At 36.4% G+C, this 26,229-nt stretch overlaps 1 protein-coding gene across 1 annotated transcript in view; it reads right to left on the bottom strand.

Moving 5' to 3' along the window:
- LOC140229670 (sortilin-related receptor-like) overlaps window positions 1-23,084 on the bottom strand; it is a 118,986-nt gene extending 95,902 nt beyond the window's left edge. The window contains exons 1-4 of the mRNA XM_072309913.1: window positions 22,797-23,084; window positions 21,463-21,699; window positions 14,206-14,367; window positions 12,231-12,298 (exon numbers count right to left, since the gene is read on the bottom strand). Of these exons, the coding sequence (XP_072166014.1) occupies window positions 12,231-12,298; window positions 14,206-14,367; window positions 21,463-21,699; window positions 22,797-23,069 (740 nt within the window). The 5' untranslated portion in view covers window positions 23,070-23,084. The remainder of the gene's footprint in view (window positions 1-12,230; window positions 12,299-14,205; window positions 14,368-21,462; window positions 21,700-22,796) is intronic.
- Between the last annotated feature and the right edge of the window lie 3,145 nt (window positions 23,085-26,229).

The raw sequence follows: 26,229 nt of genomic DNA, 5'->3' as shown, positions 1-26,229 counted from the left end.
CAATATTATACAAAAATGAGAGAGAGAGAGAAAAAAAAAATGTTATTGTTAAGTAGACCTTAATGCATGGATCTATAAAACATGAGGGAAATGTCTGAGGGAACATTAACTATGCATGCGTGTATGTATGTATGTGTGCATGTATATACTATAACTATGTATATATCTATATCTATATATGAATATATATGAAGAGTTTGTTTGCAAAAACCGATAAGTCCATTTTTGAAGATTTTGAAGTACGGTCTCTGTCATAAAGTACAAAATAATACCTTTTAAATGATATATTGGTCACCACATATAAAGGTATATTTTTGAAGTTATGATCAAAAGAAGCAAAAATTTTCTTATTAATCTCTTTATTTTTCTTGACCTTTAATCGCAAATATCTCCATTTGACAAATATGGACTTATCGGTTTTTGCAAACAAACTCTTCATATATATATATATATATATATATATATCACGTTTATATTTATGCAGGTTTGTATACTTTTGTGTTGTGTGTGTTTGTGTTCAAGGATGTATGTGTATGACTAATGTGTTAAACATTAGACATATTCAGAGTGTAAATGTTTAACCACAACGAATACAATATTTTCATGTTTTCCACAGAAATTAGTTGCTAAAATGATTTGAAGTGTATCTGCTATAGACCGATTCAAGCGACTGTTCATGGAAGTGCGCCCTCTTAAGGCGACGCCATAACTGGGGGCCAAACAGGCCGGGTCGGCAAGCGCCCTGCGTGCGTGACAAGGGTGCCAGCGGCAGCCAGTGCATGCTTTTACCACCCGGCGCCAGCCGGCCATACGCCAGCTAGCTATCTCTGGCGCTGGCAGCGATCGACGTATCTGGCTTTGTGACAACTGGAGTCTACATTTTTTTTTTCGCTAGCTAATCAAAAATAAATAAAATTAAACAACTTATACCGACTATGAGCGAATGGGTAGATGACATACGGCTGTAGCCAAAACTTGAATTTCAAGGTAAATATCAGTACGATCTGTAAATGTTTGTAGACTATTTCTTTGGCGATGACTTGGGTACTCACGTGTAAGCCCCGTATATTCACATTTGTGTAAGAGAATAAAAACCGCTGGGGAGAATTATTTGCTAGGCGCAGGCAGGCAGATGTCTTGCTAGTAAGCCTAGACTGTTGACAAGTTAACTGATATAATTAAATACAAATAATGAATAAGAATCTTGAGCTAGATATGGCGCAATAAATTGCAAGCTATCACTGTATCAGTTGCCTTAAACATTTTTAGGGCAGGTTTTTGCCTTTACTCGGGAGTGTCGGGCCAGCAGGGTAGAATCTGTCTAACGTTAGATCTTGTCTAGAAATCTAGGCAAGAGTCCAGACTAGATCTAGACCTATTGACTTCTAGAACCCTACATCCTATATCATTTTCGGTTGTCGATAACCTCAGGCAAGCCGAAGTAAACCAAACGGAATATAAACCTAGGCGTTTCTAGGCTGTATATGCCTAAACTTCAGTTACGACTAGAACTACGTCGCCTGATGTCTACAACCAAAACTTGTACTGTTTTAGGTCTAAGTAATCTTGCATTACATCACGCTAAACGCCTAATATTATAATCTACAAAAGTGATTTTTAAATCATAATTTCTTACTATGATTATGAAACGGATGTTTGCCATAATCCATGGCTTAATATTTATAAGTATAATCACTTTATCAAAAGTCAAATTCAGAGTTCCAGGCCAAAATTGAATAGGCCTATGGTCAATTTAGTGCTGAACATTGAAGAAGTGAAAACAATATAAGAATTTAACGCATCTTGAAACATTTATTTAGCTGTAGTGTAGGCTGTAAAATGTTTGTCATAATAATAAAGTCTAGCCAGGAAGGGTATTCTAACTTCAGCAAGTAGGACACCAAGGATTTTTTTTTTTAAATCAAAAAAAAAAATCAGTGAATCATCGAATTCTTTGATCTAAACTTGTCTTCTAAGATGAACAACATATTTTACGAATATGCAGTGATAACCTAATTAAACAGAGAATCTAGTAGACATAGTTTGTTTCGAAATCTGTGCATTTTTTATACTGCGTTAGCGGTGTCTGAATTTCACACACTGCCGTGCAGCTTCCATTTCCATTTTTTTCTGTTATTTGTGTACCCAACAACTGCACAATGTGTTTTTCCTGATCCTTCCTTTGAAGCTTTCATTGTAGATCAATATGTCTGAATCACTCAATTTGTCCAAAAGAAAGGCATTAAAAGCCGATGAATGACTTTTCCACAGTGAGTAAACAATCACAATATCAGCGCGGCGGCCAGGCCCGGCTAACTATGCGCGATGGGTACGCTAGACTGCTGAGCTGCAAGTGCAACTCGCTGGGTAGCTAGCTCGCTGGAAGCCCCCGTTGGCCCCCAGTTATGGCGACCGTTATAGCGCCGCTAGCGGCGATAGGTGAATAGGTCATCGAAATTGAATCGGTCTATAGGCGCATCTGACGTGCAATCCACTTTTAGAGCGCATGTAAGTTCCGCTGGAATAACATTTTAACTCATGCATGAATTAAATACACCATCCAATGTTTTCAGATATCCATGCCCTACTCGTCCGCCGGTCCTTTTTAGATAGAATAACTATAAATATGCATTATCGATACCCAAAAGATTATTGACATTGCACGTTAAACACTTTCACTAGGTTGCCATTGTCGCGAGTCTCGATATGCTAATACATGTACTATCTACCACAAATCGATTCTTAGTCTACGAGTGACCGTGGTGATCTTATCATGGCTTATCACATCTTGAGGTCTATGGTGGTAATCGTGTTGATCGCAGAAGAATTATTGGACTGTTCGAAAAATTACTACGATCAACACAATGTCTTTGACTGACATCAAGATTTGATTATCTGATCAGCACGATTAGTCCCCGAGTAAGACCACGATTTCGGGCGAATCGAGAAAGTGGACCCAGCTTAGTGAATTCCACGAGAGTGGTAACGTACCATAAGGATAATCAACACGACAGTTTCAATACCGTACATATCAATATTTACATATCTTCAAAGATTACTTCACCTATGTAATCTAGATTCTTTTGTATGCCTCCGCCAAGAAGTGGTGCCGGAGGCATTATGTTTTCGGGTTGTCCGTCCTTCCGTCCGTCCTTCTCTCCGTCCGTAATGAATTTTGCGGACAGCGTAACAAAAAAAAAAAAAAAAAAAAAAAAAAAGAACTGAAATTTGGCATGTATGTGTATTGGGGGTGAAATTCTGCCTATCAACTTTTGGGTGCACATGCTCAAGGTCAAAAGTCAAAAGGTCGAGGTCAAATGCTTAAAATTTCACTATTTCCCTCATATCTCTGCAATGCCTAAAGATATTTTCTTCAAACTTAGTGTATACAGGTATTACCCAGTTAAAATTCACTGGTAAAAGTTTGGGGTGATAAGGTTAAGGTCAAATGTGAAAAGGTCAAGTGAAAATGTTAAAATTTTACTTTTTTTCTCTGTATCTTGGATATTGTTCAAGGTATCTTCATGGAACATATCATATAATAATTATGCATGTACTGACTGGAAGTGATTATCTGGGGAATTTGGGGTTCATGGGGTCAAAGGTCAAGGGCAACACTTCAAAATTTTACTATTTCCCTCATATTTATGCAATGCCAGCAGGACTTTTTTTTTTTAAACTTGGTGTATGCATGTATAACCCAAAATAGAGATTCTCTGGCAATTTCTTTTTTTTTTTTTTGCCAAAAAGGTCAAAGATCAAAGATCAAGAGAAAGTGCTGAACTTGCTTCTTCCTCCATGTCTCGGAAGTGGCTCATGGCATCTTGAAACTTAGTACATATTTATGCATGTTCTGCCTGACAGTGATTCTCTTATGAATTTTAGGGTCAAAGGCCAGATGAAAATGGTAACAATTTATTACTCAATACAAAAATTGCACTTTTTCTCCATACCTTGAAAATTACTTAATGCATAAACTTATGAAAGGGCCAAAGTCAAGTTAAAGTCCTAAAATCCCCAAATACATGCTCTCCTGTTCATCCAATTAGACCTAGGTCAAGGAAGGTGACCATTTTGAATTTTGAATGGAAACAATGTCATTATCGTTTTCAAATTCCCAGTAACAGGGCATTTAATCTTGTTGCTTTCGCGTGGCCTTTCTTTCTATAATAAGAAGTAAATTTGTTATTGCTTTCAGCAATAACAAATTTGGGCCCGTTTATCTATATCATGACGAACCTCCGGAATAACGAACCTTTGGGGAAAAAAAAATGAACCTTCGGAATAATAAACTGTGACCAATATTGTTATATTGTACAAGCTTTAACGCCGACATCTATTAACCTACTATATTACTACTTTCACTCTTTGAAAGGAAACAACCAACGACACAACAGGAATGGAAACAATGTCATTATCGTTTTCAAATTCCCAGTAACAGGGCATTTAATCTTGTTACTTTCGCGTGGCCTTTCTTTCTATAATATACAAGAAGTAAATTTGTTATTGCTTTCAGCAATAACTAATTTGGACCCGTTTATCTATATCATGACGAACCTCCGGAATAACGAACCTTTGGGGAAAAAAAAAAATGAACCTTCGGAATAATAAACTGTGACCAATATTGTTATATTGTAGGGCAAGTCCAAGATATCGCGCACCTTACGTATGGGACATTCAGAGATTTCAAACCTCTGAAAAGTAATGAAGGAGCACTTGGATTTTATTGTTTATCATCAGGAGGACTGGTATCCTTGAGAAGAATATTGTGTTTAAGTTTGGTGTCATTTGACCTTGGGTTGATTATTTTATTAAGAAAAATATGCCAACTTACGTATGGGACCAGAGAAAAACTGGATTTTTCAAAATAAAGTTTGAACTGAAAATTCTCTGAAAGTACCTTACTGATCAAGTTCTGTTTGGAAGTGAAGAAAGGTACAATACTGAAGTATCTTTCAGCAAAGTTTCACTGCAAAAGAATAAAGCATATTTTCATGAAGTTGGTTTAATTAACGAAAGTACACCTTACGTATGGGACATGGCTCAACTTACGTATGGGACATTTGTCTTTAGTGCACAAATGCATTCATGGGAATGACTTTAAATTTCCCCATAGTGTCATATTCAGTTCCACAAATCATGCTACAACATGTAACAAATGAAATAGACTTCTAAGTGGGTACTTTCCCGGTTCAGGTACCCAGCAAAAGCTAAAATAAAACAAATAAAAGTAATTACCAATTTACAATTAAATGTCTTAGTTTGGATTCCGTCATGCATTAACACTGTCCTCATGATGTCTACACATGCAGATATAGTATACTGACACTCTATTTCTAGCCCATTTGTAATTACTCTAGTCAATATTTTTTCATCAAATGAAAAAAAAAAATGAGCAAATTCTAGCTTGTGACCTTGATATAGCATACATGTACATGTACAATAACTAATTTGTAGTCTTGATAATTTCAACTTTAGAATCAAATGTCATGTACAATGTATTTGCAGATACAGTTTGAAGTGGGTACTTTCAGTAGCTCTAGGCTTACCTTGCAAGTTGTCTAAGTTTTTATAAAGCTTTATAATTGTTTGAAATGCAGCACAAAACACAACAACAAGAGTACTTCATTTTGCTCTGTAATCATGTTTTGCCATGTGAATTTTAGCTGAACTGCAATATCAATCAAATTTTAATGAAAGTTTTAGATTTTAAGGAGATAGAAGAATGTATGTACCAATGCTGTTTCTGTTTTTTTTTTTTTCAAATTGCTTGCCTTCGTGTCTATGAAACCAAAGACGACAAAATTTGTGCTACTTTGTACATACATACATGCTTGTGTAGTGATACAGGAAAGATTATCATTTGCACATTCAAATCTAGATTTGAAACACTTAAGTAACTCACTGATCTGCAAATTACAATTTTGAATAAATTCTAATAACCTCATTTGATCATACACTACCAGATTGCAGTGTATGTTGATAATTGTGTAGATGTGGGGTACAAAGTAAGTATGAGTTGATGAAGGTGTCTCAGAGCACATCTGTCTCTTCAAACACAAAATAGAAAAGAAAATTGAATTTCCTATTTGTTTGTGTAATTTGTGTTTTTAGCACTCCAACCACAGAACCAGTATTGATATTGTGGTTTATAGCAAATGTAAACTATAGTCTTCATTTTACAGGATTTTCAGAAATCATGTTCATGACCTTGATAAGTCATGACATATTCTGAGGGTGAACAGTTGAAATATTAACAATCATATCAAAATAAAAAGTACAAGTGTACTCTCATAGGGTTTTTCCTTTGCTATCAACTCAAGTAATGACAAAGTTACCTGCTCACACCTTAAGTGATTTTTCTTTTCAGTAAGACCTATAATGTTGTCATTGATGCGCGCCATAAGCACAATTGTTTTGATTTCGCTTTTGAGGCTGTACAACCTGTGGTACATGCTGAACAGTGTACTGCACCTAAAATGACACTCAGAGAATCCCATTCTTGGACAAAGTCATTTTGTAGAGAGGTAAAGTTGAAAATGATAACTGAATTAAGAAAATGTCCAATATCAAAATGTTAACGGGGAATGTTAATTCAAGACCAGCTGCACAGCCTGTAATGAAAATAAGAAATTACAAGTATAAATGAATATTCTTTATTTTCCTTTCTTAATCATAGAATGACTCAATAATGCTGTTCTTACACTCTCCCTGAGGTCATCTGAGTAGGAGAGGCAGATATATAGACATATTCTTCAGAGTAGGTGCAAAGATAACCATTAACCAAACAAATGTAAGGACATATAGCATCCATGTCAAAAGGCGGTTTTCCCATTCACTTTGCATGTAATGTCCCATACGTAAGGCATTTGTCCCATACGTAAGCAAACTTTAATTAGTTATAAGATGAAGGACTAATTAAATTTCCTCATTTAGTTTTGCTAATCTGGAGTTGAAATGAATAAATTAGAACTTCCTAAAGTATGATTGGTCAATGTTACAAATCTTCAGAAAAAACTTAAAAAAACATACTCAAATCCTTACGTATGGGACACTATGTTCTGGGAAAGTGCATAATTTGCATAATTAATGTGCTGACCTTGTCTTACCAATTGCAGATTATACTAACTCATACAGGGGTCATGTCCATAAAGGAACTAGGTCAAGGACAAATTCAACTGATTTTAGATGAATATTTATAATTTGTCCCATACGTAAGGTTTGTTTTTGATTTATGCAAATCAAGGCCATATTTCTTGCATAAATTTGCATAATTCAATATTTTCTTTGCTGGAAACATATGATTTAACTCTTTGGCTACAAGATGATATCAATAACTTTTTGATAAAATCAAGATGAATTTTGAGCATCTGAGGGGACATTATCTTGGACTTGCCCTGTACAAGCTTTAACGCCGACATCTATTAACCTACTACTACTTTCACTCTTTGAAAGGAAACACGCCAACAACAAACGACACAACAGGAATGGAAACAATGTCATTATTGTTTTCAAATTCCCAGTAACAGAGCATTAATCTTGTTACTTTCGCGTGGCCATTCTTTCTATAATATACAAGAAGTAAATTTGTTATTGCTTTCAGCCGGCAGCATAGCTTTCGATGGTTTGTGATATCATTAGAATTAAAACATTGAGCTCTCCATAGCTGACAATTGTAAAGTAGTAGCCCGCCAAAGTTGGATTACCTTTTTTTTGATACGCACTGTATAACCTGAAAAAAAAAAACAGATTTATTGGGTTTTATCAATTGTACATTATAGCCACTCATGTAATGATGTATTGTTTGAGTTAGTCTTCGTACACCACTTAATTACCAACTGCTAATAATAGTCGTAATCTTCGTTGTAATATTAAACTAGAAATGTCGCTATGACGACTGGTATGCCTCCGCCATAATGCATGATTCTCCTAATAGGTCTATAGCACATGTGGACAATGTGTGATTACATTTTCACAAAATTGGCAAAATATTATAATGGCATGTTTGTCACAAATGTGTTGAATGGTCACCTTCCTTGACCTAGGTTTAATTGGATGAATAGGAGAGCATGTATTTCACTTGATCTTTGACCTTTGACCTATCGTAGATTTTTTTTTGGGGGGGGGGTGCACGGGTACCATTTCTGAAGAATTTATGATGTAACCCAGTATGGGCCGACATGAACTACACAGATACTTCCCTTCATTTTGTTATGAAAAAAATAAGATAGCCATGTTTCATTTTAAACTCTGAAAGGCCATTTAACAAGTTCTTTATTTCTTAGGATTTTTAGCATAAGATTCTTCTTTTTTTTTCACTTTAATCTTCCAATAAGAGGAAACTGTCACGTAAATGTTTTTTCTGTAACTTTTTAATATCAGATAAGTTGTGATTAATTTCACGTTCTTGGAGGGAATCCAAAAAGACAAGAAACTGTTCATATGGGAAGCTGAATGGATTGAGTTTGGTAACACAGAATAGAAAAAAAAAAAAAACATTTTTATTTCATATAAGGAATAGAAAGTGTAATTTTTCTTTCTTTCTTCGCCGATTTCTATGAGATTTGATCAATTGATAGCAGTGATCTACAACAAACCCCACATACAGAACCTACGCAATTGCGCGCGGAGACATTATAACCCTTAGATATTGCTGTAAAACCTATTGAACCAGGATATCCCCTTTAATGTCGTGTAACTTTTAAAGGAATTGATGTATTGGAAAGCCGTTTTCACATGATAATTAGCTATGTTTGGGGGATAATTATAGGAAAATTCAAATGTTATTTGTAAATGCATATTAAATGTATGGAAAAGAACATTATAACCAAATTCCGGATCTTTTTACAAAAATGCTAAAAAACATAATTCCTTCCTTAATATTTCATGACAACATCTATTTATCCCATCAAATGGGGTATCAGCTTGTAGGAAATTTAATTCTCTTCAAAATGATACCATTTTTATGGTAATTTGTTATTCCTAACTAAAGTTATTCAAAAATAATCCGTCTCCTAGCAACGGGCAGCGCCCATCTTAGAAATATGCAAATTAGACGCGCGCTCAACCTTTTTTTCCACTGGCGACAACCGGATTCGGAACATACAGGTTCTGACGATCTTCGAACATATCGTAGAATTTTGTTTTAGGGGGGGTGCACGGGGACCCTTTCTGGCTGCTAGACTATACCTTTAAAAGCAATGCTCTCGACTTTCACTTTCAATCCCTACCCCCCCCCCCCTCCCCACCTCATTTTTTTTTTCACCTTAAAGGTACACTGTACCTGTATTGTTACCATTGGGAGCAGTGATTTCGAGATGTTTGAGTTTAATATCATACACTGTATTTGACGCATATCCACAGTGTGAAGGTCAGTTGTATCACAAAACATCTTACCATATAAAATTTTGCAATAAAGCCTAAAATATAAGGAAATATCATTATTTTTCTCACCAAACCATAACTTGTTCTTGAAAACAATTTTATTATAGCTATTGTTCACATTTTGTATAAAAAATACCTTAACATTGAAATACTGATTGGTTGTTTCTATCGCTAACTCACGTTTTAGGACTACAAATGTATTTCGAATCTTGGCTCTTCACTAAATTCACTAAAGTTGTATGTATCATGCACAATTTTTGGTTAAATTACACTATGCTACGGACTTTGTACTTGACTTCCTTCCTAGATACACACCTGTACCACACCAACAGCTGATGGCAATAGGCCACAGACTGAACTGAACTAGGGGGAGGGAAACTTACTCAACGGTCTGACCTCATTTTTATAACCGCTGATTAAAGGGACTGTACAGTACTGGTTGAGGTAAGGGATTCATGTTTTGAACATTTCTAAGTGAAATAATGAGAAACCTCTGATGAAATTTGAAAGAGCATGTAATTTTTAGAAGGATTCAACGTTTATTTGATGAAAATTGGTTTTGAAATGGCTGAGATATCCAAAAAAGTGATAATAATAAAAGGCGACAGGCCACAACTTTATTACATGTACATGTAGGATCTCTTTGTTTTACCTTGTTTTTGGATATCTCAGCCATTTCAAAACTGATTTTCATCAAATAAACTTTTGATACCCTTTAGAGTTGCATGCTCTTTGACATCTCATAGAGTGGTTTCTGACGTATCTCGCAAAACATTAAAAGCTAAATTCTCACCTCGACCAGAACTGTACACACCCTTTAAAGTTGATACATAGGGTTTTTGGATCGCACAGAAAAAGGAAGTGAAAGCTTTGAGGAAGTCTTTGACATACTTTTAATTAGCTATATCATTTGATACCATACATTTGTAGTGTGTCCTACTGATACACATAACAGTAAATGGTCAACAAAGATATGCACTGGTGGGACTAAGGCCTGAACGACTGCACACAGTCATAGCGTGTACTCTCCGTATCCTACAACATACACGTTTGGTCAAAAAATGGACGTATCTCCCCAATGAGCTTCTCATGGTAATGCCACCCACACTGGCATTGAGTACTCTTTATGCAAGCTGGCCACTACAGTACAATGTACCTCTGCCACTCAGCTGTGACGACAAAAAAGACTGAAAACCCAACAAAAATTTGAAGACGCATCTCATCAGAAGAGTCAACAGCAGAAGATACTAAAAATGTGGGATAGCAATTATGATTATAGTACTGATCACACAAATTTCATATGTACTGTGCATTGTGATGGAGACTGTGTTTCTTTTTCACAAAATCTCAAAACACCTGCAGCCGTCTTTTTGATGCAGGCTCCTATACTCCTATATCTTGCATTGAGAAAGAATTACTGTATGCTGTGGGTGAAAAAGTGACATTGATGCACAAGGTTCCCATTTCAAGACCTTTTTATTGCAAGAAAAAAAAAATGATCTTGATTTTTCCCCGAGCCAAGAAAATGTTCGATCGTTTGTCAAGTTTGCTCTCAAATTCAGCCCTGCCTTCTTGATGTACGCCGCCACTAAAAAATTACATGTATGTCGGGTCACCAAATTTCCAACCAGATTATCATTGGTTGGCCTGATCTGGCAACTACAGATCAAAATGGATTGTTATTCTTCCTTTTAATCTTGGCCAATACATTTCTTTTTGGGGGCGCCCAAAACTTCAGGTCTAAAGATTCTAATGGCCCAAACTGGCCACTCGAGAAAAAAGTAAAGTGTATTGTAACATGTTTGACAAGTATGACATGACAGTTTTAAACAGAAGTTGCAGTCTTCTTTCACACGAAGCAACACTTGGGCCGTGCTGCATAGAGATCGTATCAATTGTGACAGTTAAAATATAAACATCTCCAATTGAAACAACTACAAATCCTGGCAACCAGCCAAATCCTGGAAGCTGATTGGCTCTTGCTTTGGGAGCTGCCATGGTAACAAGACTGCCTTAATCTTCACAAGAACCAGGTTATGATATGACTAAAGGAGGTTCAGAGACAGAGTTCCAACTGGCTATATTTATTCAAATGTCAGTTTTCTGAGGATGCACAAAAGAATTCCACAGGCTGTGTATTTGTGCCTTTGATGATCGGGGTTCGATGCTGCCATCTTTCTGAGCAATTCTGAAGAGTAAATTTCAATGCTAAAGTAACATCACGTATATTTTGCTTGATTGTACATCAAATAAAACTTTACCTCAAGATAAAGCATATTAAAATACAAAAGTCAATCCCGTCAAGATATCATGTGCAAATGTGTGAATCTGAGCTGTATGTTGGGAAAGTACAATGTATTTGAAATTGTGCCATCCTGCAACAGGCAATATGATCACTTCTTTCCAATTGATTCTAACAAATGAAACTGATATGACGGTATGATCTTTATATAAACTGATATGTCAGATTAGTGTCCAGACATGCCACAGTCAAGTATTATTAATTAATTTCTACTTCAGGAATGTTTCCGCAATTTTCTATTCTCGCATCCCCATGTCTTTACGATAATCTACTGCTCATATTTTATATCGATGTAGGGATGGAAGAAAGTTACATACTGTATAACCATCATAAAAGACATTTATCTTCTTTGGAGAGAGGCTGGTACTTGAGCAGTAAGACATGAATCCATTGTCTTCACATATAATTGTGAGGCGGATCCAGTTTGGCAAACACTTCAAATATTTCTGAGTGGCAGCATCGAGCATGGGATCAAAGGGAATAAGACTGCTGGGACTCCATCTCCTAAACCTCCCTGATATGATTTTGTTCACATTTTGCTCACCAATTGAAGCTCTTGACATCCTCCTCAACAAGTCTCCATGTAGCTCCAAAGTTCATGGACACATACAACTGTGAAGAAAAGAATGGCACAGCAATGTTGTTTGAAATATCAATAATTGTTTGATCAATATTTAATCAACATTTTATTTTGTTTGACACACGGGAAGCAGCAAGTTTCAACTGCCCAATCTAAGGACATGGATTTTCCTTTTAAAGGTTTGAAATCAGAACACCAAAATCGATATGAAGGCTAGGCTCTATCAACTGTTGAGCAGAACCAATAAGTTATGTTCCCACAATACTCAAAAGTCTGCTGCATTACTGTGAGATTAGCCCTAATTTTAATACCATTTGGTGAGGTGATAAACAGATTTTTCATGCAAAATCTGCTTTGAATAGCAATATTATGTTATGATGTCCAATGTGGATGGCATCTTTATTTAAAGACTCAGAACAGGAGTAGGGAAAATTACAGACACCTTGGAAGAATGACTGATTCCCAGATTCTGTACATGTATCATTTCTGTCTCATCAGCCAATAACATGAGCTCCTTCTTTGTACAATGTACTATCACACCCCACAACATGCTGAATACCACTACCATATTTCGGCCAGAACATTTGGAATTCACATCTTAAGGGCACTTTATACATGTACCTACTGCAGTCTTTGAATTCTGCTAGCTAATTGCATTTAATGCATTTATGACACATTAGTTACGTTCAAACGGTGACCCTTAACCTCGAAATTAGCTATTCTTGAGGGTTAGGATCACCGTCTGAACATACACGTGTACACTGTAAGTATTGAATTGACAGCTACAGACATCAAATACTGAGCGTGCGTTGGCATGTGCACATTATTACTCTACAATGTATGTCAAGTTTTATATGTCAATGGACCAAGAATCTATGGTTTTAATTTTCAAATACTACAGTGTACAGTAGCTTTGTTTTGGCTAGAAAAGTTTCAGCTTGCCCAATGACTTGTCAAGTACCCTTCATACATACAATACATTGATTTACAAATTGTACTTGAAAGCCAGCTTTAAACAAAAGCAAGAAATAAGAGGCAACAATGACTACAATTTAAAACTGGCTGATTCTGTAACATGATTATGGTGCTACGACGGTCTTGGTTATCAAATGGCTTGAAATGAAAGCGAAACGAGCAAGACCTCCTTATGTCTCAGTGAAGAGCTATTTTCAGATCTGCAACTGTAGAGGGCTTGTTCAGTTTATACTGCACTCAAAATGACTGGTTTTGTTCTGTTGTTTTTAAAAAGCGAACTTTATGACGCTGTTTTGTTCTACCGAAGCACTGGAAAACACATATCAATTTTTACTGTAGACGTATGAGTTTTAACAGCTCATAAGCACAAAATGATGTTCTCTTAGCATCTAATTTTCTTGACTGATATCCATTCATCAATGTATAAAGTATTCACTACTGAGATGCAAACCCCTCAAAGAATAAATAAATCAACAATAACTATGATGATAATAACGATTATAATGATTAAAGTATTGATGGTACTATTGATGGTAATATCAATATAAACTGATGAATGATAATAATAATAATAAAAACAATGATAGTAATAATAATGATAATGATAGTAATAATCCAAAAATGGCATCGAAGGCTTTAACAGCATAAAGGATATGAATTTTAAAAATGATTTCAAAAGCAGATTCTTGTAGCTTTTTAAAAAGGAAAATTCTGCAACAGACATTTTCTTTTAAAGTATTAAAACACGATGATGAAATCTCGCCCATTCACATGCCATGCATCACAATGTGAAAGTACATTGTATACTGTAGCAGTGACTGGTCATTAAGGAAATTACAAAGCAAAATTATTTGTTTGGTAGGCAAAACAAATGTCAGGCCAAGTGTATGCTCTTAACTAATCACATGATTAGGATTTGCTTCATCATTTTTATTTTTAAAGATAATCAATCCTCGGCTCATACCCGTTTCCGTTCATCATTTTCATCCAGGCCGAGGACGATGTCGGGATTTGCAGCATGGGTGTAGATATTGGTGGGCTTGAATGGTGTGGAGTAGGTGTGGAACGTCTGCCCAAAATCCTCTGTTGTTGTGACAAGAGATTTGATGACATCGGTGAAGATGTACTGGAAGGAAAAAAGAAAGAGAGAGGGGGGGGAAAAAAATCAGTTTGGCATGTTGATTCTCTTTGTAATTTCTTTTAATTTCTTTCTTATTTTCAATTTGATTTGATTTATTTCACATCTAATAAAAATGAACAAACATGGACATAATCGATGTATACAGAACATAAACATGGAAATATACACAGAACAAAACACAAAAAATACAAGGACTATAACCGTAAAATAGAAAAATAATAAAACGGTAAAAGAAATGCAGCAGACAAAGTAGCTCCTATTAGAGACCAAACGTTTAGGGGTTGCGCAGCAAAGTGATTTTGACATTTAACAGCGACAGGAGTCAAATAAAGCTTTGATTGACAGATGACAAATGCATCCTATTTTTAAGCACTTTACATACACGTACATGTAATGTATCAAGACTTGGAGCGTAGATGTACTTGGTACAAAAAATGAAACAACTACAGTATCTCTATTCCTAAAGGTACATGGTACAAAAAAAAAAAACTATACCACTACAGAACATGTTTAAATTTTTCAAATTCATGAAATTCTTGCAATGACAGTTGCATTTGTTAATCAACTGCAACTTACATTGTACATTGTAAAGGTATTTGTACATTGTACTACTGTACAATATAGTTATAGTATGCATGTTATACAGTGTACATGGTTCTGATCATCAGATCTTTAACTGATCTACATTGTACAGAGTGTACATATTTTATTTTGACTGATCTTTAATACACATGTATACTGCAGGTCAGAGAACTTGGAAGTAACCAGGTTGCCATGTGGGTAACATTCACATATACTGTAAATTGTATGTAGATCATTTATTTATATAGTTGTAGTGCTAAACCAGTTCATTCAAGTCATGTACAGTACACACTCAACATTACTTTTAATACTGTAAGTACAGAAGGATAGAGCCAGTGTGAAGAAAATACTGATCAATTCCCAAATCAGGAACATTTCATACATTCTCAAATCCAGACATGAAGAAAGAGAGATCAGGAAGTCTTTAGAAGCAATACATACTTTGTATGAGGGAGAATAGGCAGCTCTCGCATTACAAATGTTTCTGACAATTGGTTATTTTCTGGGAATCAAAGCCACCTATTGACAAATCACAGCACATTAAAGGGATTGCATAGTTTTGGTTGAGACCATTGTAAGGTTTTTTTGTCAGATACTGAGAAACCTCTGTATGAAATGTGTAAAGAACATGTAATTCCAAGAGGGATTCAACATTTGAATAAAACTGGTTTTGAAATGGCTGAGATATCCGAAACAGAGCAATCCTAATAAAAGGTGGGACCCACATTTAATTGCGATACACTTTGTTTTACTTTGTGTTTGGATGTCTCGGCCATTTCAAAACTCATTTTCAGCAAATAAACTTATAGAATAATTCTTAGATTGTAAACTCTTTTATGTTTCATAATGATTTTTAATGACTGAAATACATTTTAGACTGAGCAAGGGCCGTGTACTGTTTTAGGAGGTCATGTCCCTAGATTGCACGGGGTCAGTTTGTACACGAGTGTTCCCTTTTTTTTTCAGATTCAAAACTGCTTCTGAAAGGTCTCTTTGTTGTCTAGAATGAAGCTGATACACAAATTCAAATGAACTTGCAGGGGGTTCTCCTTTTGAATGGATTTATGTATGTAAAAAAAAAAAAAAAAAAAAAATCATGACATGCATCACTTTAATATTCACAATGTAGAACTGTATCTATAGAGACATTATTTTGCACTTCTATTGAGAGCACTGTTCATCATGTTATACAAGCGAGACATTGCAGACTCTACAGGTGTATAGCAAAGAGCTCACTCTTGCATGAAAGACAAATAACTGTATGCATGAGTTCAATAAATGATGAGGCACTCGAACTGCACACACTGGTATTGTAGCCTGTACAATGTAATTATACAGTGTAGTCTGTGCAAAGCACTATGGGAAAACAGGTGATGATGTGCCTCATACAGTCTCAACAGGTCATGAATGAAAAAGAAGAAAAAATACTCTTGAAATGTTTGCAGATATCGTTATCATTCCTCCGCGGACATACAGTAAAGCTTTTCTATCAACTTGCACAACATGTAGCTGTACATGTGTATAAGTACATTATACAGGCTGTATTGTGCGAGGAATATAATGTATTGTACATGTATGCACAAGTGTAATCAATGCACATCAATACTTTAATAATAGAATCTAGTTTGCATGCATTGTTACACCCTGGTTGTTGATTTTAGGCAAACCTCAAAGAAAGCTTTGTGATCAAAAACAGTCTCTGTTTTAAAAGGTGTGTTTAACATTTTAATATTATGACAGCAAACTGTTGTCCACTACATTGTATGTACACGTGTATCTCTTCCCCTTTCTTCACAGCTACACACCTTCTAATATCATCACACAGTTGCAGGCCTAAAGTGTAACTCTGTGTTATACTCCATACACTTAATTCATAAGAGAAGGGTACACCATGGCCAAAAGTTTCATCCTGAACAATACTGGTGATAAACTTATACTTGTACATTGTAGTTATCATTCTATTGAACTTACTGCTTATTGTTGAAATGGGAAGCAAGGAATCTACATTATGTACATTAAATGGTAGATGAAAAAGCACACATTAAAGTAATGACCTTACAATTGTTTGAAAAGAAAATGAAAAAATATAGATTGCAATGATTGTAGTACACATACTGAAGGTAACAATCCAGGGAATGATTTTCCAACTCAAATTTGATTCATCTGATAAACAATCTTAAATGGTATCCTGTACACTTCTAAGGAAGAAAACTGCTACACAAAAGTTGATTTGGTGTGCAGTGGTATAAGAATGCATAGCACATTGTGATGCAACACCAGGGAAATTATTCCTTGCAATCCCTGGGCCTTTAAGCAGCTTACACAGGAAGCTATACTGGGATGATACTGTACAGCTGTACATAAAGTGAGTCATCGGAAAAGGTGTCACAAAGTATTGACATGGTGGAAACATACAAGTGTAGTGCTCACTTATGATACACCACATACATGTAGTACGATACAAACACCAAAGTCATCATCATTACTGTTTATTAGGTGATACGCTATCAGCGTATCACCTATTGTGATTGTCAAAATCTCTCTTTATTTCTTTTTATTCTTCTTTCTTTCTGGACAATTTTGTGTCATCAATATCTCAAGAATGACATTACGAAATAACATGACATTTTCAGGGAACATGTCTCATGACAAAATCTAGCCACAATAAGGTTTTCATGACAGTAACATATCTATGACGTCATCTAGGCGCCATTTTGTGATTTTCGGACCATGTTACATGATCGATCATAACTTCATAACTAAAGGTCATTTCTGTATCATTTTCGGTGGACATTAAGTTCAGGTCACGCTCTATCTTACATTTTAATGCTAATTACCTAGGACATTATTACGCGCGCGTACGCGCGCGTCAAACTTTTAAAAGGCTCAAAACAACTTACCAATGGGAAATCTCGAAGTTTCAGACAATTTTAAGCGTTTCGCGCGTTCGCGTCTGTCCGCACATTTTCGCGCGTAGTGCGCGTAAGCAAAATCAAAATGCACATTTTTTGACAGATTTGGATTCCTGATACATTAAGCAACAATATCCCTTGATATCCGATCAATTTTGACCTATAACAAAGGAATGCGTTGGCGTCAAAGTTGAAATTTCGTGTGCGCGTCTATGTGCAAATATAGCGAAAAACATGTCTTTGTTTATTTCGCCATAGCTCTTTAAAACGTCTGGTTACCCTATGTTTTTATTGCATATTACAAAAACATATGAATTGGAAATAACGTTTCAAGTATCAATATCTCCATGAATACATTAGGACGTCATCATATCATTATCTGAAATCAAAAAAGTGGAATTAATTTTTTTAAGGTACTGTTTCTGACATTCATTTGCTCGTATCTCTTTTGTTTAAGCTCAATATTATCCCAAATTCAGATATGTTGTACTTTGAACATTTGCCTTTCATGTCCATGTCATAGTTTTCAAATTTGATGACGTCATCATGCTTTAAATTGTGTTTAAAGGTAAAGACGCAAAATCGGACAAGTTTACGTGTTATGTCTATGGGAGGTGATTTTTTTAGAAACCATGCATTGACTTGACAACGTTTAAGCACCTTTATCTCAGCTGATTTTGCTTCATTTCCTCTGAAACTTTAGTATGTTGTAGCTGTGACAATAAGCTGCAGTAATCATGCATTTTATTCTTTGAAATCTCCTCATGAGGTTGACAATTTTGCAATTTAAAACTGAAAATGAGAATGGAATGCGGACCAAACGATTCCTGATTCATCTTTAACGTACATAAGTTTACGTTCCTCTAATTTTCTCGTCGAGACGTATGGCCGAGTGGGTAGAGGCGTCGTCTTAGAAACGTGAGGTTGCACACGTACGGGTTCGATCCTCACAAGAGCACGAAAGAAAATAATATTTTTTTTTTTACTTTTTTTTTTCTTCAATGGAGTACTACACCTTCGTCCATGTAGAAATCACGTTTCCATGTAAACACACCTGTACGCACACACTCACACAGTATACCTTTGTTTTGCGTGGGAGACTGCATTACTTCGATTGCTGCAAAATCATAGTTTTGGAGGCTGGGCTTTTCAAACTGATATAGTATATTGTAACAAAATGAAATTTGTTCATATCAATTTAGTAACACAATGTAGTCGTGGTTACTTTGTGCTGATTTATACATGTAACAAGCTATACATTGTAAAAAAGGTATTCAGTCTTCTGTATTGATGATTATTTGTCAATTAGTGGTTTTTGTGGAGTTTCAGATAGTGATAAAAAGTATGGATGATAAGTGCAGCGGTAATTCCTACAGTTAGTTCAAAGTTGTGTTACAGATGTTTGATACATACATTTAACATTGTGTGTGTGTATATACGTGTGTATACAGGTTGGCCATATGACACATTCTAGACAATTAATCTTAATTGATTAGCAAACGTAATCAGCTATGGAACTGAATATGGTACTAATGTATGATGTTAATGATTCTAATTAAACTGTGACGAGTTTAAAGGGATAGCATAACTGTGTGTAAAAATAAGGCAATTATAAGGAAATTTTAAGGCAATTTGATAACCATGCCTATAATAATTTCATACAGGTACTAGTGCCTGCCTCATATTCTTGTGATAGATCGTCATGTCAATAGCAAACTGACAACGTACGATGAATGTGTTATACATTGAACAAATGTCTTTCAAGTCCATAACGTTCCCCATATTTTCCCGTCGAGACGACCGTGTGGCCGAGTGGTTAAAGGCGACGTCTCAGAGACGTGAGGTTGCGGGTTCGAATCCCACAAGATCACGAAACAAAATACTTAGCTACTTTACTGTTTTTTTTCTTCAGTTTTGTATTACATATTCGTTCATGTAGAAATCACGTTCGTATATAAACGCACCTATACACACACAGAGACACACACACACGCCATATCCCTCTTTTTTGTGTGCTGGAGACCACATTGCTTCGACTGCAGCAAATTTTGCAGGTTGACTTTGTCAAACCGATCATAGTATGTAATGACGACGACTGAGGTGTTGTACTTTGAACAATTGTCTTTCAAGACCATGTCATTGTTTTGTAATTTGATGACGTCATTACACTGAAAATTGTGATTAAAGGCAAGGTATCAAAACCAGCCGATTATAGGTTTTATGTCTGCGGGACGTATTTTTCCCAAGTTGCCAGAAATGGCATAGCGACCTCAGTCGTTACAAGGCCGCTTTTCCGTCTAGCAATGCAATAGATGTTCACACGGCCACGTTAGTTGAGTGGGCATTGACTTTCCCCCTGTTATATCTATACATTGTTGTTGTTTTTTTTTTGTCTTACCATTTCCGTGGATGACCCGTGGCCGAGTGGTTACGAAACGGTTTCGCATGCACGCTCAATATAACTTCAAGGTGCCTATATCACATTCTTTTCTTTGTCGATCACAGATGACTGTCATCTGATGACCACAAGCGTATCACCTAACTCGTCCTCAATGTGACGAGTTTTCATGTCTCGTTCCTATCATTTCTTGTTAACTCTGATATTATGTTTTCCTCACACGCGCATAGAATATTAAAGGGCATTGTGGTTCAGTGCAAATATGACCGTAACAGTGCAGTTATAATCATTGGGTCTCTGCTTCAAGTCCAAGGCCATGCACTGATATGGCGAGGAACTTGGTTGTTATTATTTACAGGTAATAGTCCTTCAGATGGACGTTATACTTATATACATGTACATGTACCAACTTATTAAACTATCAATCCTTGGTATTTTGCTCAAACCGAATACACATTTGGATTGAGTGAAAACAGCAATCAAGTACAGTAGAGCACATCAGCAAAATTTTAGGAAAATTGAACGATCCAATCAAAAGTTACAAATTTTTAAAGTTTTGGTGCAGAGAAGATTAAACGTACAATTCATGATGTCATTTTTATATGGAAGCAACATACATGTAAAGAACATAAAATATCTTATTTTTAAATGAAAAGTGTACATTCCCTCAACCATAGTGCAGTCTGAAAGAGGTACAGTGAAGTGCTCTTTTCTTAAATGCGAAAAAAAAAATGTGAAAACATACTGAATGTTCTTTATAAATATTTTCTTTACATCATTTTCCCATATTGACCTCACAAAATCTTGTAGGCTTCTCATCCAGCAATGGCTGCACCAAATCTTAAAATATGTATTACTTCTGAATGGATTGTCTAATTTTTGTGAAACTTCTCTGATGTGTTAGTACACATTGCTGTTTGAGTGCTTTTCTTTTAGTGGCCATTATGGGAAAATATGTTGAATGTTCGCGTGCATTTTAATTTTGTGAATTTCATGAGAGCCAAGATTCGCGAAATTAAAATGCACATGAAAGTTCTTGTCTACACTGTACGCAATGAATGTTTAAGAGGGAACTCGCAGAAATTTCATGCCACGAAAAAGGCCATCGGTTCTAATTCGCAAAAATTTAATGCCGCGAAAATATCATGCTCTACAGCACATATTAAACTTTAAAGAACACAGACTTACTCTTTCGATATCAGCCTTGCTGCTGTAGAAGCGGTCATAAATCGGCGCCACTCCTGAGTAGGAATTCGCCATCTGGGTGGTGACTTCATCGAAAGAAGCACCATAATCCCTGGAAATGTACACATTACTCGTCGAAGCTGCGGTTTGCGTGATGCTGCGTGTTAGGCACAGGATGACATCGCTGTTCTCCCCTGCCCAGTGCACAATTAGCTCAGGGTGGGGGTCGTTGATATCGGCCTGCGATGCAAAAAAACAAACACACACAGAGAGCACAATGTGATAATACACTATATGCATTTTATATCAGATAGGTTGGACAAATTGGCCACTATTCATGTCATCATTTCTTATTGATTTCATGACTTCACAAAATTATTTGTGGTAAAAACATGACAAGTGATTTTATAAAAAAATTTCAAAATGAAGATACATTACATAATAAACAAGCACTTCACAGGCACAATACAGTCTTTACCAACTGTACATACTATACAAGACAAAAAAAAAATCAAAATCATAAAGACATTACTACTAGACCCAGTGTACAAAATGCAATTCCAAGAGCAGCACCACTCGATTCTACATCTTTAATATTCACAATGTAGAAACCATCGTAATCTACAGAATACATACAGTGTATGGTCTATAAATATAAAAATTGGCAAATACAATACAATCAATGACAATGTTTAAAATACACTCTTTTCATAGGCTGAGACTGAGTGAGAGTGCTTACGACAGTACAAAAATGGACTACAACAAGACATCTTATAGCAGATAGCAGGTGTCTAATTGGCAAATATCACTTTCAGAGCTGGTCCTAATCGGCATTATGCCATTTTTTTTAATTTATGGATGTTCATGAGCAGGCTAGAGGCAGAACATCTACTCTAGACTAGAAAACCACTCTTTAGCTAGGAAGGCAATTTAAAAAGATCAGTCTGTATCTTGCTGGGCCAGGGTCAGGGATCCGGATACTATCCACGAGGCTGCATCTGGCTTCACACAGCACAGAATCCCCTGTACTGTAGGCCTATAGTAATGTTAAAGCTGTAGTAACCTACCTATTGTATAAAAAATGTAAATGCTGCCAGAGGTTCTCATAAACTCAAATTTCAAAATGCATTGACTAGAATCTATGTTGTAATTGTTAGATTCTAGATCTATGGGATTAGATTGTTACGATGCACTTCTTACAATGACGATTCGCAATTGCCAAAGCACCTTCAGGGGGTTAAAGCTGAGCAACATTTTGGTGCTCAGCCATCACATACATTCTATTACGAATTGCTTCCTGATTGAGTGATTCTAGCTACAGCGACTTGTTGACTAACCTTTGTGACACGAATATTGCTATTGTCATCGCCCAAACCCCCGGCGCCACCAGAGCCCGTGGCCTGCCGTGCAACACGAGATCGAGGACTGTCAGCGGTGGCGTCATCTTCGGCCGGGACGCTTCGCCTTATTCTCCTTATTCCATCATCGTCTGACTGGTGTGGGAAGTGTAAGGTTTTTGCTCTGGATCCGACCCGAATAGGATGCACGAAGGTACACGTTATTAGAAGAACGTGCACAAGCAAAATCCACTTTGCAAGGTCAGTCGCCATCTTTTGCTCGTTCGACCCAGTGGTATCATCGGGCAGCTCATAACACTGTCACAATCCAAAAAGCTGTGTGGGCGAGCTATTGATACCCATGGACCAGTCCAGCATGCGTACCGTACGTGCATGTACGTAGCTACGTACCTTTGACGTAATGCACCAAAACGCTAACCCTAGCAAGCTCCTCACACACATAGATCTGTGCAACCGATGATAGCGAACATGCATGCTATCACGAAACAGGACGGTTGTGCAGGGAGGTGGAAGTTATGGAAGAGGATATAATGACGTCATGTCATGGGTATCGTGCTCTAAAACTTTGCACTGTGCCACAATAAACAATCGCCATACATCCGCCTTCAAGCTTCGTTCATGCTCAAACTATACGGAAATATTTATATTCCGTTTTTTAGATTTGCTAGATAGAGAGAGAAAGGAAGAAAATTTAGGCTAAGAGAAGACAGATAGTTAAGAGTTTTTTTGTTTGTTTGTTTGTTTGTTTTGTTTTTTTTTGTTGTTTTTTTGTTGTTTTTTTTTTTTTTGTTTTTTTCTCGGAAAGGTGGAGAGAGAACCTTCTGTGCTGGTTTTCCAGCTTTCGGCTTTTATATCAGCACGACGCAGGCGAGGACACACCCCCTAACCTTTGCCATGCTCCTACTGAAACGGTGGTCATGAAATTGCTGAGGAGCCGGGGAGGTTGTTCTTGGTAACCACTGTACAGATCGCTGCTTTTTGAAACTTCAACGACTCGGTACTGTGAGCGCGTTGAGGAGGCGCCGAGACGTATACCATTCTACGTATACATGTACTTTACTTTAACTTTTACTTTTTACTTTTACAGAACGATGGTGTGAGAAACGGCCTGTTCATCGGTCAAAATGACATTGAGTAAATAGCCAGTAAAACTGTAACCATCAGATGAACAGAACATCATAGAAGTCGCACCTGGGGTGGGGGGGGGGAAATCGGGGAGTAAAGAATTAAATAGGCCTGCTACTCAGTGGAATTTTCAAGTTTCCGATGCGTTCATGAAAATGAAAGTGATACCACACCCAACACGCAACAACTGATGTGACAAAGATGATGATTTTATCATCCCGACCTGTAATCACGAGACTTCTAGTGAACTATAATGCAAAAAAAGAGTGAAAATTAAGAACTGATAAGATGTAGGGCTGCTGCTTCTAATCTGCATCAGTTCATTCTAATCTCTTTTAACCCAGCAAGAATTAACTAATTCCAGTAAAGGACATTTACTCTTGAGACAATAGTAGGGCCTATACTCCCATAAAATATCTGCACGCTAAGCTAAACCAAGGAGGTATGAGAGTTTCTCTCATACTTCCTTGGCTAAACTATCCTTTCTGAACTCTATACCCGGGACATAACACTATAGCTAAACAAAACCTAAAACCGTATCGCAACCTTAAAAGTCCTTGAACAAAATATGATGGAGCAATTATGCCTATTGTTGCAAGAGCAAAAAAAAAAAAAAAAGGTCATGCTAAACGGGTCTATATTATGGTGTTGTGTACAACCTGCGAATTGTATTGTGACGTGATGCTTTCATGGCCATCTTCAAATTCATTTTAGGCCTATACTTTTGACAAAACTATCAAACAGTTGGCAGACTCCTGCATCTTCCCCATCTTTACTTATAGAAACAAAATGTATCGTCCATCTTTTTTTGAATTTCACATTTCAAAATACTTCAAGATCTTTCTACAGTTGCGATTGTAATACCATGAATGTAATATTTTGTGTGTGAGTGTGTGTTGTTGTTGTTGTTGTTATGCTGCTGCTGCTTCTGCTGCTGCTGCTGCTGTTGTTGTTGTTGTTGTTGTCAGATGCACGTGTTGTCATTTTCATGTATGATTTCCGTGGAATTTTTATGTAAAAATACAATCAAACTGAAACCGAAACTGACACTAAAAAACACGCGAAGACTTAAGATTCTATCATTTTCATATTTACATTTTAGTCCAAATTTGATGATGGAATCTCCATCTGTTCGTCAGAAGTTACACTTTTTATTGAGGTCAATTGGTGCATTCAGTGGTGTAAAGAAAAATGAAAAACTCCCGGAAGGCACGAGATAGGATAGATTATGCGGAAGCTTTTTTTTTTTCTTCTTCATATAGTCTATGTACTTGACTCAATATAAGATTATTAAAGGGCTTTCACTGTTCCCTTGGCACCATGTTTATAAACGAGCCATTAAATTCATGTGATATAGGATATATCTATTGGTTATCCAGATGCGACTTTTTTAGGTCTATGTACCGTTAGGTCTAGGCCCTACAAATCCCCGGTACTTAGACATGTAGGTCTATATGGGGATTGGTCGATTTTGATTATTTGTAACAACAAAATGGTCTAAATTTTCTATATCTTTCAAAGATCATCACCTCACAATAACACTGTACAAAAAAAATGGCAAAAATGTTAAAATCTTAATTTTCTGGTAGTTAAATGCAAAACATATATTCCTGGCTTACTACCTTTAAAATAATATTTTAAGAAAATTTAATGGATCTGATTGATCACTTTAATTATCATAGTGATCAATCAGATCCATTTTCGATCGTGGGGCAAATTCCGTCACTTTGCGTTTCATCAAGAATGTGGAAATTCCATGACTTTATGTATACGTATGTATACTGAAAATTAGCGCAACCTCACAATTTCATAACTTCCCTAATTTCAATCTGATTTGATCAAACTTTCACTGTTTTGCTCGTATAAGTTTTTAACTCAGTTTTCATTTTGTTTTTGTTTGTTTTTTGTTTTGTTTTTTTAGACAAAGTAACGTTTTCTCGTGGCATCACCTCTTACTGAAAGGACTAGCAACACTGACAGCAACGGGTGCTGTTCGTTATTCCGAAGATTCGATATTCCGAAGGTTCGTTATTCCGAAGGTTCGTTAATCCGAAACACACAAATTCCCTATACCCAGAGGTTCGTTAATCCGAAAATGAAAAAAGGTTCGTTAATCCGAACATTTGTGGCGTTATTCCGAAGGTTCGCTATTCCGAAGATTTGTTCATCCGAAAATGAAATTCGGAAAAACGAACCTTCGGAATAACGAATCTTCGGACTGAAGAGCCTTCGGAATAACGAACCTTCGGAATCACGAGCTGTAACCGACAGCAACATCGGACATGAT

The sequence above is a fragment of the Diadema setosum genome, chromosome 6, assembly GCF_964275005.1.
Source record: "Diadema setosum chromosome 6, eeDiaSeto1, whole genome shotgun sequence".
Taxonomy (NCBI): domain Eukaryota; kingdom Metazoa; phylum Echinodermata; class Echinoidea; order Diadematoida; family Diadematidae; genus Diadema; species Diadema setosum.
Note: the sequence above shows the minus strand (reverse complement) of the source record. Positions and strands in the feature narration are given on the sequence as shown.